Source organism: Galleria mellonella, unplaced genomic scaffold, assembly GCF_026898425.1.
Source record: "Galleria mellonella isolate WM207_F2 unplaced genomic scaffold, CSIRO_AGI_GalMel_v1 utg132, whole genome shotgun sequence".
Lineage (NCBI taxonomy): Eukaryota > Metazoa > Arthropoda > Insecta > Lepidoptera > Pyralidae > Galleria > Galleria mellonella.
In genome coordinates this window covers 308,211-324,183 of record NW_026441989.1, presented here as the reverse complement: position 1 = coordinate 324,183, position 15,973 = coordinate 308,211, and the positions used below count along the sequence as shown (strand labels likewise).

Here is a 15,973-nt window from a genome sequence, read left to right as displayed (position 1 = left end):
GTTATCTTTTTTTTTAATACCATAAAGGTAGCAAATAAACATATAGCCCGTCTGATGGTAAAGGGTCACTGTAGCCTATGGATGCTTGCAACACTAGGGGTGTCACGTACGCGTTGCTGACTTTATTACATTTTATGTGTGTGTGTGTTTTTTAATGCAACTTAGAGTGGCAAACAAGCTAACGGCCCACTTGATGGAAAGTGGTAACCGTCGCCTATAGACATGCGCAGTACCGAGGAGATAATAGAGTATATTGTTTCGCCCATGATATCCTCATGCATTGCAATTCCTGAGTTTTTTTTTTCAATCAGTCGGTGTCCATATCTTCCTCCAGCCAGCTCTATCCCAGTATCCTTTATCTCCCTATACGACATGACGCCTAGTGTTCCTTTATCTGTCCCATGTATCCTCACTTCCTTCCTCTTTTGCCCTCAGTTTCCTTCTATTATGCTCAAAAAAATCGTCATGTCGTATAAGGTGGCCCAGAAACATTATTTCAATCAACGCTCTCCTCTCGTTTACTTTTTCAGACTTCCTCGTTCGTTAGTTTTTCCGTCCAGTTATCCTTTCCATTCTCCTCCATGTCCACATTTCGAATGTACAAATCTTTCTTTCCTTCTGCGTCATTGTCCATGTTTCATTTATAATATGCTCCAAATATAAGTTTTTATATTTTATTATAAATCCGTGAGTTGATTAGATTAAATAAAGACAAAGAATTATATGTATTCATCTATATATATATATATATATATATATATATATATATATATATATATATATATATATATATATATATATATATATATATATATAATACTATATGACATTAAATTAAAATCCGTTATGGCTTTAATTGAATAACAAATATCCGAACGTCTTTATAAAGTGTTACATTTATAGGTATATTAATTTATATTATATTTAAATATTATATTTGTAGATTTTCAGTAATAACCTCCTGGAATCGAAACCGAATGACAAATGGGGCGAACACGAGTCAATCGCATAAGAAATTGGAAAGCTACGACGCTACGAGAGCATGTAACGAGCTACGAACGGTCTACGGAGCTACGAGCACTATGAGATCTATACGGGTCATCGAGGGCGCGTAGCACCGGTACCGGTAGCTAGGCAATATGCTTCTAACTCAATTTCAATAAGGCGCTCGATTTATTCCGTTTCCTTATGGAATATATCCTTTAATCCGACCTTAAATTAGCCCACGCCAATGTTATTTTGAACTGCTTACGTATGTCTCCATATTACGTGTTTAAATCAGAAATTGTGTTTAAGTACGAACGTATTTAGATAGAGGACTGTTATATTTATTTCTTGAATGTTATGTGTGAAAGAAGAAATATTTTTATTCATATAAACTTAGATTTAAGCATTTTTGAATAGTAATTTTTTCATTACCGCCCATTCGGAATGCAATTTCAGCCAAGAAGAACGGGCAAGAAACTCAGCTGTTGCTTTTTTTAAAGTTTAACTATATAAATAATGAATTTGTGTGAATAAAAACTACTAAGCGGTATCAGATCATAAAAATTAAAATATATAGTATATAATTAGAACAAATCATATAAAATAAATCGGTTACGATGATCAGAGCCGACCAGAGCCTGCAGGAAACACCCGTTCACGGGTATGACGGGTGAACCAGCTAACATTGTGCTCAACGTTTTAGGGAAGTCAATAACCCGGTCCATCACGCTACCACCTGTCTGGACAGTTTAGTGAGCATGACTTACTTAAAGCCACCAACCACATAATTAAGTTAATTGAAATATACGAAGAATAATACATACATATAGACAAAATAATGGATAAAAAAAAATTGCACTTCATTAAGAGCCAAGAAAGAATAAATAATAATTTTTTTTTCAAGGGTTCATTCTGGTTATTCATGTGATAGCGCTAACAATTGTGTGAATATATACCAGAATATAAAATATATATAGATCATAGTAGCCTGAAAATAAACCTTTTACATGTATAAACTTAAGCGATAAGTTTTCATTAATTTTATGAGACATGAAATTATTTTGAAAGTAAATCTTGAATGAGTATAAACTTTGTACATATGCACTTATAAGGGCGATTACCTACAATGTAAATCTAGAGATAAAACAATAACAACATCATGACCCATGTTTGGATAATACAATAATTTGGATGACGGATTATTTCTGCTGGATATACTCTGCATACATCGCAATAAGCATTATTTCGCGTAATTTATCAAAATTAATAACTATTAAGGTAAGTACCCATGTTTACTAAAATAAATAAAAATAAGTCCAGGGAATTCTAAATTTATAGATGATTTTGATAAAATTAGTATGAGACTAACAAAGGAAGGCTAAACGCATGCTGAAACTACAATATTATTATATTTAATCTTAAAGTAGGAGAAAACAGAATACGACAGTTTGCGATGTCTTTGTTCCTACGCTAAGGCTACATAATACTATGTTGAGACGAAGATGACGTATTTCACAGTAAGTACGCAGGGAAGAGCAGATTTTGTAACATATCTATAAATATAGAACTACCACAGAGTAAGTAATAACTTTTTTTACGCAACTAACAAAGGCAAACAAGCTGATTGCCCACCTGATGGACAGTGGTAACCGTTGCTTTATAGACTTGAATAGCACCAGAGTAGGTGTGTCGTCCATGATACCCCTCATGCGTTACCATTCGTGAGAACTAAAGTGTTATGCCACTGTATCATGTAATTTCACTATCATATCCACCTTTCAAATGTATACACAGTACTAGTAAATTAAAAGTAAATATAAATCACAATTTAAGAGTTAACACTATTTTTAATATATTTATGTTTAAAGTATTATAAAAAAACCTAGGTATGTTATAATGTAAAATTGTTAATCAGTTCAACTATTTGTATAAATATAAATATGTTTGTATTCAAAATTGCGTAGGTCAGAGAGCTCCTTACATAAAACAAAATACAGATCTATCTGGATATCTCTGAAGCTGCATTGCTCTGCGGCTCGTAAGCTCGTTGTGTTGTCAGTACAGATTACTCCGCGACGCGTGCACGTAATCTTTTTTATTGTTTTGGCGCCAAATTACTTTTTTTTTACAGTCAACGCAGACATGCATTATTTATAGTTTATGTCAATTCATTATTTAATATGTAGCTATGTTAGTGTGCAAGATATTTATAAATATAGATAAATAATGTTACTGATGAATGTATAGTTGCTAAAAATAAATAATTTAATCTACGTCCGTGACCTATGTCTGCATCAACTGTCAAGCCCAGGTCCTGGTAAATTTGTATTATGCTGTTAAGGGTCGTGTGCATTTAAACTTATGCTCAATTTCTATATAAATCCCTTATATTATTATATAATAAATCCTTACAATGAAAAAAAAATTGAAACACTTCAGAATTGAGAAACATATTGGGGTAAATTTTGAGATATCAAACTTTTTTTACAAACAAAGTAAAAAAAAAAATCAGTAATATATTATGCATAGCACTTACATGATATAGGTAAAGATTGGTGTCACATCCCTTGTCCTTCTGTGTGGGCAGACCATGCTCGTCGTTGTCACCTGCAACATATAGAGAAATAACCTCAATTTTATCTAACGACAGCCTCCGTCCGGAGTTGAACCCTTTGGGTCTCATATTTTATGCTGCATATATAGTTCATAAGTTTAATCTAAATAAATTTAATAAAATACCTATATGAACACAATTATGTTTTTTATACGTAGCATTCTACTTTAGATATTTAGAATTATCTTAATAAGTTATTTTAAAATTAGAAGTCCTTATCACAATTCGCTTGGATGATAGACATAATGTAAGTACTATACTGACTTTATTTGCATACGATCTATGGAACCTCAAAAAGCAACAATGTTTATTGAACTTTATATAGATAAGTCTTAGATTATATAGATAGAGCATCGAGCCTCAAAAACGGCTCAACTTTTTGTCAGCTAATTGTCAAATTAGCCAATTCGTTTTTTTATCAGTGTTCTATATACTTACGCAACATAATGTATTTTGAAGTGTTTTATTTAATTGTTGTATACATAAAATGAGTTTTTCCGCATTAAAAAGATGCAAAAATTATAAAACAAAATAAATATAGCAGTTGTAAAGGAAACGCTCATAACTATTTATCACGTTTCACGAAGAAACGACTGCTCACGTAATCCTGGAATGTGAGGCTGTGGTTCATCAACGTTTAGAAATCCTCGGAACGGTAAGGTCGCTCCGTGAGGCCTGTGAAGAACCCAGGAAGCTTCTGCGCTTCTGGGCGGAGCTAGGTTGGCTGTACTAGCCACGACTCATAGGTACAACGGCCCAAATGAGAGGCTAAGCGCGGAAAATAGAGTCTTTTTCACACACATTCACATACATTCAACTATTTATCACGCAAAATTGTATGAAAAAGTTGATCTGCTTTTCTCAAAGCATTTGTATGGAGACACTCTATCTATATAATGTAAGAGCATATACCTCTGTTAATAAAACTGCGTAGTGTGCAATATGCTCTATGTAAATATTATATGTAAGAGTAAATACAATGTATGTTCAACTGAAGGGAACTTTATGTATTCAGAAGTTAACACACATATGATGGGAATCCAAGCATGTCACTGTCAATAATTGTTATTGGCTGAGTTCTCACTAAATAATACTAGTCTACTTCTTATTTACATAATGTAGGTCTTATTCTCAAATAAAAGTTATGTATTTTTACATTTATTACTAACTACATATTCGTTCTGGTTTTGCATTTTTTCATTTTTTCGTATGATTTTTTAAATATTTTCTTTAATATCAATCCTGAGCTGACCAATATAAACATATTTCCTGACTAATATAAACACACATTCGACAAATAATTTTTATTTATGTATGTAGAGTTAGAAGATTTGGTTTTAGTAACATAATTCCATCACTTATAATGTAATATCCTTACCAATGTAACTTAATCCTAACATATAGTTATGACTACATCAAGTAAAATGATCTAAGCATACATATTATTTATTATATTTTATGAATTCCAGAGAGGTAAGCATTGTTTACTGGCATTATTATACAGGGAACGAAAAATATTACGTAATCAGAAACCAGCGACACAAATATTGTCAACATAAATGAGTTTCTATGGAATGGGAGCAATTGAGGGGACGTCACGTAGCATTATATGTTCACACGAGCGTCGCTATGTTAGGTAGATAAACAAAGACTAAAAACAAATTCCAGCAAGCCAACGATTCTCGTCTCTTGTAAATATTATGAGGGCGGATTCAAATAAGATGTCATATTGTACTTGTATTTTAATTTAAATTATATTATACGAGTATATTCTGAGTGTTAACAGTAACTGTTTGTAGTGTATTGTGGAAAATTATACATATATATATATATATATATATATATATATATATATATATATATATATATATATATATATATATATATATATATATAAGAAAGTGACAAGATGGTATCCCAAGGAAGGCAAACGGAAAAGAGGCAGACCCTGCATAAGATGGGATGATGACATCAGGGAAGTGGCAAGTGGCTGGAAAAATGTGGGACAGAGTGGCTCAGGATAGGCGAGACCTTTGGAGGAGGCCAAATGGCAAACAGATCTTCAAAAAATAAGTAAGAAACAATCATTAGAATAAGTTATTTTAAGTTTTTTTTTTAATTTTATGTTTGTTTTTAATGTATTAAGTTGATCTGAATAAAGGCTATATTATGTTTATTATATATATATATATATATATATATATATATATATATATATATATATATATATATATATATATTATTGTATTATTTAATTATTTTTATTATCCATAAATGAATTTATACTTTATATATCACAAAATAAAATAAAATACTAACCAAATGTGACTAAGTTCGATTAGGATTTGGGCATCAAGGGTTTCCTGCATTAAATTATCTATTGATGTACAAAATGTATTTATTTTGTTCATTCTATGTGAGCTAAACACCTAATGTAATATAATATGATAAAAGCTGAAGAGAAATAAATGGTATTTATTTTAATATTTTCTGTTATAAATCGAAATTATGAGACGTGAAAAGAAAGAGAATGGTTTTAGAATATGTAAATGAAGTCCTCATTTATACTAGCAAGCGTATTCTCATCGTCATTCTTATACTCATTTATTCAGAAATTTCGAGCATTAATTTTAAACCCGAGGGTAAATCGCAAAAAATCTTTCACTTGTCACTTCATTCTATATATAATAGTTATATATTAAATTTAGATCATAAATGAAACTATTACGTAGTGCATTACCTCTATTTTGGGTTTCCAAACTTTTTCCTTATCGCAGGTGTGGATTACAACATAATCTTATTAAACATGTGTCACTTCCGTGTGCCTCGACAAACCCATTGTCCTTCTCCATCAATGGTCACGGACACACATTATATATATATATATTTCTTTAACTTATTGTTTTCGTTGCATAATAAGATCAACTTAGAACAAAATTTACATTATAAATGTGACGTTGATTTTTTTTCATTTGATGTTAATTTTATTGTAAAAGAAAAAAAATATTTATTTTAGAGCAAATGTTTTAAAGATAACGAAAGTAGTTTATGAAAAGGATCGAAAAGATATTAAAAAAATTGCAGATGCAGACGTTGCCAATCATTGTTGCATCAATGGAAAATTGATAGGCCTTTGCATCCTGTCTATACAATAAAGTAACTTCGTATATATATCAATATTTTATCCATCTAAAGTTATTTTGTCCATCTGTTTACCTGCATGTTTGTTCCGGCATCACGCAAAAACTATTGTACAAAATTAGATGCAGTTTTCACAGTTGTAATTCTGAAAGTCTAACTTATAAACTGGTATATGTTTAAACTTGATTATTATCTAAGAGTGGTCTCTCTCACTGATTTTCCTTTTGATATTTATGTGTACGAAGTACCAGGTAAAGAGCTAGTTTTAAAATAGAATGGTTATGCATGGCAAAATATTGCCGGCGGTACATACACATCCGCTTTAATTATTATTAATGTAAGTATATAACTGACTAATTCCATTGCATGCCCGTAAGAACGGACGATAATATAATCAACAAAATTTAATATAGCCACTTTATACATTCGAGAAGGTCAGAGATTGACCTTTTCTCATCTTCAGTATTATTTGCATACTGGTTGATGGAGACATATTTCGGCATTGACGTTGTCAAAAGAACTAAAGGTTAAATTTCCAGCTTTCAAAGTACGAAATAATGTCGTAGTATCAACTTGTATTTAGATATGTATTATATTTTGGTATATATATAGGTATAAATATATACTCTTTGGAATCAACTTCCAGCAGTAGTATTTTTGAACCGATACATCTTGTGGTTTTTTATTCTAAAAAGAACTGTCGTAATGTGTTTTATGTATTTATTATGGTTTCCGATAAAATATTCCAGTCATTGAGTGTTCATACACTCTGTTGGTTTTATAGGTATTCAGTAATGTACTAATTGAGCGTTAAGCTTCTCCTAAGTTAATTATAGCATAAAAGAGTAAATTTAGAAAAAAAAAGAGTTTATTATTTCACAATATAGATATTAACATGTGAAAAAAGGTTGGTGGTAAAAATATTTATGAAAATTTATTTATAATCCAAGTATTAATTTATCAAAGGACTTTTTCATATATGTGTTACGTATATATTTTCTGTGGTAATCATATTACTAAGCAAAATAGTCTAATTTTCAGGCGTAAAAGACGTAAGGGATAACGTTGGCATCATAGTGTATTCTTTGGTGATCATAGTGCTATAGACGACGACCACCATTTTTCTATGTGCTATTAGATAGCTTGATATTCTAAACCGTTTCAAAATTTTAAACGTCAGTAAGAGATAGAAACAATATCATACTTGATAGATTTTCTCATACAAATGCTTCGAAAAAAAGATCAACATTTTTATACATATGTGTTTGCTAAGGTTACCAGATTAGAATTTATCACTTTTAGTTTAAATTCTTAATACTATTTTGTTAATCCTTTTCCTTAGATTATATATTTAGATAGAGTGTTTTCATACAAATGCTTTGAGAAAAGTGGATCAACTTTTTCATACCATTTTGCGTAATAAATATGTTATGTTATGAGTGTTATGTTATGTTATAATATAAATATGTTAAGATAGGAGTGATTCCTTTATAACTTCTATATATATTTTGTCTTATAATTTTTGCATGTGTAAAAACTCATTTTATTTATTAAATAAATATAGATACGTCAAGATACATTGTGTGTGTAAGTATATAGAATACTAAATTTGATAATTAGAAGACAAAAATTTACTTGTTTTTAAGACTCGATACTCTATCTCTATAATTCTAATTTGTAAATATAAATATTGACAAATTATATTTATAATGTTTGCTAGTTACCACTCCTAAAAGGACAGGTAAAGCCTATACGTAAAAATAGCAATGTTACTTTATAATGTTACCAAACGTTTTTTTATCAACAGAAGAAAAAGATTTGGAAGGGAAATATGTATTTATGAGAAAGCAATTATTAAAATATTAATTTCAATATCTCCATTTCAAATTTGCATCGCAATTGGCATGTATCCCCGTGGAATATTAAGCTTTACATATTCCAAATCATTAGGGGATTATGCCTACGCTTTCTACATTTATTAAATTTTTTTCAATAATCTCATAATTGTGTGTTATAATAGACTCATGTCATTATTTATTGTCCATTTATTTTTACCCGGGACTTCGTTCGCGTGACCTGGAATGTTAAAAAGTAGATTATATTCTTTTCTCTATCCCATATGAACAAACCAACACACAAATTTCATAGTGATTGGTTCAGTCGTTAAGACGCTAAGAGATAATAAACAAATTCACTTTAACATTTATAGTGTCACTAGTTACTTTCCGTGGCTTTGCTTGCGTGAATTAGTACATAAATTATCCTTTGTGCTAAGTTAGGATTACAATCTGCTCATTTAGCAAATTTCATTTAAACTCTTTAATATTTTTTGCATGAAAGAGTAACAAACATTCGTCCATGCTTACAAACTTTCATAATTTAAAATATTATGATATAATATTAATAATTAATCTTAAATAATAGGATATAATAAGGGTTTTTTTTGTTTACACTTTATACTACCTTTTGTGAAGAGAAAATAAACCATTCATTCATTCATAATATACATATTTATTTATGTTTAATTATCTGCTTGCCTTATGGTTGATTGGTAGAGAACGCCATTAGGTGTTAAATCCGCCGTATGTACACTTACTTATATAATTGTGCATTGAAGTTTAAATAAATATATTTCAATTACTTCATTATCACATTAAGTAATTTATCTGTTACTTTTTTTTATTTACTATTAAGTAACTGCTAAAGTGCTAGTAGCAGTGAACTCTGAGTAGACACTTTATATAGTGTAGCCCGATTGATGGATGGCTCAACGGCGATTACTCTGTCGCTTTATCTTGTTTAAATGAATGAATTCGGAGCTCATTTTCTTAAAGTGTTTTTTTTTTTAGATACTAATATGTACAATTGTATTTTTATTAAAGCAATTTTTATTACAATCAAGTTAAGAAAAATATCAAAAGTAGGTTAGATATAAGTCTCTAAATTGCCTAGGTCTTGCTTGTAATTAAACACACAGTAATCTTGTTTCAGATTAGGCAATTGGATTCATTATGTAATAATTAGGGGTGGGTAATATATAGGAAAATTTATATATTTTAGTTACAATATCTGTATACTGGTTCAATAACGAATATATTAAAAGTCTGTTATCCAAAAAATAATATTGAATAACAGACTTTTAACATATTTAAAAATAGATATCCAACAGATATGGGCGATATCGAAATGGATGATTGACCTTTTTCCACTATCTATGTCTTGAGAAACCCAATATATAGATATCGGATCGGTGTCTATATTACCCATGCTACTACGCATTAATATTATATATTAATAGTAATTTATTTAGTGTTATTTATATTTAAAAATAATTTCAGTATTTTTGCCTTAAGGCCAAACATCTTGCGATATAGTCAAAGAGAAACGAATGTCAAAGGTTTCTATCTATTTTCACATATATCTCTTGCTCCATCTACTTTTTTATAACACGTCTCATGTACGCACGCGGATTACGGAGATTTCATAAGTAATGTAATATTACATGGTAACATTCACACTACAACTAGTAAAATAACAACAAAGCAAATGTACACTTTTCGGTCTTTTATGGTAAGTACGCATTTTAATAAAAAAATTAACCCCCGAACACCTAGATCTCATGGGTCGTAGATAAAGCACGTTTAATATAAAATACTTTATTAAAACCATAAAGATAATATGTAGTTATAATACAAAATTACGCTCGTTTCTATCTACACGTGCACAATATTGCCCACTAATTTGAATTTTGCCCACTATTGCAATATTCACGTACGGGATACAGTAGCAGTAGTTGCAATCCAATTCAATTAATATTTTAATGCCACATGCGATCGGTTCACAGAGCTACCAATTAATTGGACACTGAATATAATCAGGGCTGGTCAGCTCTCGGCTATGAATGTCCTATCATTGATGTATGTATAGTGGGATGTCATATTGTTCATTTGATAGAGGGATTATTTATAGCCCCAGATATTGAGTTGGACTGTTATTGTGTTATAAATTATGTTCTATGTGACGGTTTTAATATTAGAGCATAGTTTAGTGTCCTTTTTTTTACTAAAATTTGTAAACGCGAACGAATAAAACGTAAATTTTACACATAAAAAAAATTTTTGTTCGTTTTTTTTGTATCTACTTTTATTGTTTTCATTTACAATAAAATATATTTTTGTAAGTAAACACAATTTGGAGCAAAAATGTTATTTATTAATTTTATTGGATTAAACGGTGTTTCTTGTTTTGATTGGTTGATTTAAACGCAAAGTGAATAAATACTAGTTATAATCAGAATATTATTATGCACTACGTGTTGTATACTTGTCAAATTTAATTTCAATCCGTTTAGCAAAAAAGAACGATTAATCAAATACACAAACACTTTCATCTGAATCATATCAATTACCAAATCATCTATATTATTATTGAAATTGAATTGAACTGTCAATTTTCTAATTTTATATATTTGGTTAAACATGCCGAAGAGTTTGCTCTATGAAGTAGGTACTATTATATAATATGCGGTACTACTAAAGATAGATTTAAAATATATTTCTTCGTTGTTCGTCACGTTATGTGCTTGGGTACCTCTGTCCCATTCGAGTTTCAATTGAAAAGCAGTCGTGTTTGCATGGCTGTATTTCGCTTTGAAGGGTGGGATATGTGAGTAAATTTACAAGATACAGAGGAATAACACCTTAGTCCGCAGGAATGGCAACTCATGGGGGGTATCATGGGCGAAACAGTATACTTTGTTATGTCCATGGTACTGCACATGTCTGTAGGAGACGGTTACCATTTTATATTGGATGGGCCGTCAACTTGTTTGCCATTCTTAGTGGTTTAAACACGTTAGGTTTGTGTTTAAAACACGATCACGTTAAAACATCTTTTATTCCAGTAAGTAGGCAGATATTACAGATATGAAGCGATTACACATTTTTTTATCTTGTTAGTGGTAGAGCAAATGCCATATATGTTAGTGGCCGAACTTAGTGGGGTTGGAGCGTAAACCGAGACCTTTTATGGATCACGAAGTTTGCACGGATCGCTGAGTAGACGGATCCCTCGTAACTTGAACTTTGCGTTTTCTTAACGAAATGTGTCGAGAAGAAGGAGCTTTCTGAATTTTTAATCAAGTCTGTCATGTATATTGAATTGGGAAATATATACAATCCAATATAATATTGGACATAAAAAATACAATGCATCGGCGGCTGCTCTATATTGTGGTTGATATGGAATATGGATCCATGGACTGCGGTGATTGTTGATTCCGTATCAAACCGCATATTCGCTTGATATCCTTTCCAATAAATAAAGTAATAACAATTTAAATTCAAGACTTTCAAAGAATATTTTTATTTCTTATTCTAAATTGATAGAGAATATTTCAAAACTGTGTAAAATCAGTTGTTTACATTTGTATGTGTAAGAATACTAGGCTGGCGTCACTGAAAATTTTACTATTTATATACTATTTTTAAAATAAAGTCGGAAACTATAAACATAGTGTTTCAATCCGAAACATAGATTTAATTCTTTACCTTAGTAAAATAAAAAAAGACTATTAAAAACATTACAATATAAAAGTAATTAAAAATGGCTCCGTAAGAAAGAAACAGGTGTACGTGGTTTCATTTTACAAAATTTCCCGAAGTAATATTATCCACCTAATAACCTGCGGAGACAAATTACGAGTAACTTTCTTCTCGGACTATCCAGAAGTACATTCAATTCCCGATAACTGGTATACGATAGTATGATAGTATTATGTACTAAGACTGTTTCTCTATTTTTTAATATATATTGCTTACTCATTTCAGAGTGGAACTAAAAACAGAACATTTAGATCGAAGCTAATTTAAAAACGTTCTCGTGTCGTAACAATAGTTTAGTTCAGTTAAAGTTATAAGTTAATCGAATTAGTACGAAGTAAGTCTTTGTAGAAATATTTTCTTTAATTATTAATGTATTTTTTTATTCTTCTTGATTTTTGAATGAATATAATATAGGATAAATGGTCTAGAAATGAGAGTTCTAAGAAATATGTGTGGTATTACATTGAAAGATAGAGTGAGAAATAGTGTGATTAAAATAAAATGTGATGATGTGACTGATGGATGATGTAGAGACAAAAATCAAAAGAGAATATTGCGTTAGTTTGGCCATTTGGAGAGGATAAAGGACAGAAGAATTACGAAAGTGAGTTTTTTTTATGAATGAATGATAATGAAATGAGAACCCTGCCTGCGCTATCGGTATAAACTAGCATGGCACCAGTGAGAGATGATAGGTGAGGATGAAAAGGCAGGTCAGTGAGCCCATTGTGACGAATTCAACGATAAATTAGTCACGATAATTTCCAGGGGGTACCGTGTGGAGATCTATCCTATATTGATAGCAATAGGAACTAACCTCTCCATTACTAACAATTCCTTCTCCCCTTACGAAATAGAGTTATTCAGCACGAATGAATGGAGATGTCGGTAGGGGCCGCTTTAAATGGACGTATGTCGACCAAATAGGTGACGTGCTGAAGGGCCAAAATATAAGTCCCCATCATTGTCGAGTTTGTATGTAAAGATTGATGAATGTGGAGGAAGTGAAAGAGGTCTGTTTGGATCAAAGCTTTTTGCGTGTCATTGTTTCTGCCTACCCTAATCGGAGACAGGCGTGACAAATACATTTGTAAGTAGCTAAGAGGCCTGCGACAGTGGAAACATCGTTGTTGGAATTATGTTTTTTTTTCTGAAACTATGTTACCAAACTGTATTTCATCATAGCGAATCACGGCCATCTTGAATAAGCGCCATGACAGTCATGGCGCCATTTCAAAAAACAGCATTTCACTTATAAAAATATGTTTTAAAGGGTTATTTTTCTTATATGCATATTGTACAGTACGTATACCATATTTTCTATAAAAACTGTAGATGTGTTTTTTTCAGGTGATGTTTGACACGGCACAATACTTCCAACTATTTTTTAATGAGCTAAAGAAAATTTACATTACTCACCTGTCAAAGAATTAGATTTAAAATTAAGGAATATAAAATATGTAAACATATTGTCCATGTTTTTTGAGAAATTGAAATTTTGATATTGCGCAGTAGCTAGGTATTCTTATGGCAACTGTTGATATCAATATTTTAGATGGAGGCATATGCGTATAGTTAGTGTTACAATATTGTGGATAATAATTTATTTTTCCGTTTTTTTTTTATAGTCTTTCCTTGTGTTGTTACTTCAAGAAGGTAACATGCATTTTATTTTCTAAGTTCCGTGGATTCATGGCCGCTGCCAACTCTTATAAGGTAATGTTTACTTACTCTGTGGTAACTACTAATTAGAGAACATTCAAAATAAATTTCTTCAAAGACTACTTAAAGCTAATGCTCTACAACGGTGATTAAACTCCGCCGGTGAGATCAAACATTTTTCTTTAAAATTATTATTAAAAATAATGGATATGCTGGATTTACCATCCCTTCTAAGAAATGTTCATTCAAATGTCCTACTTTAAGTTTCTTTCTAAAGCCCTTTTTCTGTTTCAATTTGTGAAAGGTGATTACTACTGAAATCGTTTCTACCATAATGCGGAATTTGTAATAATCATTATTATTATTATACCAACTTATTACATTGTAACTTTTATGAATATACTTTTTAATCAAGGAAGTTTTTTAAGCGGTGTTTAATTTTTCTAATATTTAATTAATAATAGTTTAATTCAATTAGATAATTTACAAGTACTATGTTATTAATAAAGATTTATTTATTATTTTTGCTTTAAATTTCGTGTATTTTTTTCAATGTATTTATCTGCTTAATTGGCTGTTGTTTTACTTATATGTTACATATATGTATCTATCATGAATTCTTCAAATGTGTACTATATTTTTCTTAAATACATTTATTAAAATTTGATTTTTTTATTAAACCTTATTTACTAAAAATATGTATATAATATAAAATATGTATAAAGCAGGCACCTTAGAAAAGTAATTCATTAATAAATTTCTATATCGTAAAACTTCATAATTATTCATTAAATAGTTGTTCTTGAATACTGAAATGACATAACAGTTACATAAAATTTGTACATTATAAATAAATAATAGAAGTAGGTACGTTGTAATATATTTGATGAAACGCCAAGTGCCTTATTGGATGACGGCAATCCTCAGAATTTGTGATTTCACATCGCTCGACGAGACGAGTTCATTTAACTGTGTCACATGAAGTTGCTCCGACAGCCTGTCGGCACTCCTAAATCCAAGGAATTTGAAAATTTCATTCTGCGCGGTCGGGATTTTGCGGCAGAACTTTTACTAAGTACTGACATACAAAACCATAATATATTTGAATCGGATTTTATACGTGCTGTCCAGTTTGGAAATTTTAATCCAGGCATGCATAGATTTTAAACGTCAAGTAATACGTCAAGCTAATAATAAATTTCCCAAATCTGAGCCAATATATTACTGAATGAACTTTTTAGTTTACGAACGTAGTTGGATGGGTAAAAAAGTTTTAGGACAAAATTTCATTAGCTCCGCTAACTGAGCAAAGTTTTAATTAGAGATGTCCTTGTTAGTTAGTACAACGGATTAAAGCTCGTGTTGTTTGCAAAGGGACTTCACTGGCCATTTATTGTTTAAATACAACAGGACCTTAACAGCGGAGACTAAACTACCTAAAATTTATCAGGAAAGTTCCTACAAATTTGCATAAACTAGAACTAAAACATTAAAAAAATATAGCCAAGAAATTACAAGATAATACAGTAAAATTGATAAAAATAGTGCATACATTTATGCCATTAGTTAAGCACTCCAAAGCTGTGGAGTATTTAAAGGTATAACATTAAGTAAAAGTGATTAAGTAACACTATTAATTATGTACTACTTCATTAGCTTTTGATTTTGATATTGAAAATGACCTAGATGGTAAAATAAAGCTGCTGAATGTATGTATGTAATACGTATTTCTATGAGTATATTGTATAAGAAATTAAGAAACTCCACGCTATATACTTAACCCCTTATTCGTAAAAACCTTCTAAACTCTATTTTAACTATTACACTGTTTTGTCACTTTTTCAAATTACGATTTTAGCACAAAAGAAAAAGACAAAACAGTTGAATAGCTAAAATGGGTTTATGAGAGAATTGAACAAATTAAAAAAAAGTATTTCGGTAATATTTAGATTTTAAAATGCAAATT

At 30.4% G+C, this 15,973-nt stretch overlaps 1 protein-coding gene across 10 annotated transcripts in view; it reads right to left on the bottom strand.

Annotated features, from left to right (window-relative positions):
* The window catches only part of LOC113518458 (solute carrier family 12 member 6), a 174,331-nt gene that overhangs the window by 31,130 nt on the left and 127,228 nt on the right, over nt 1-15,973 (bottom strand). For all 10 annotated transcript variants that reach the window (XM_031913106.2, XM_031913107.2, XM_052902067.1 and 7 more), the window contains one exon: nt 3,524-3,594. In XM_031913106.2, the coding sequence (XP_031768966.1) occupies nt 3,524-3,594 (71 nt within the window). The remainder of the gene's footprint in view (nt 1-3,523; nt 3,595-15,973) is intronic.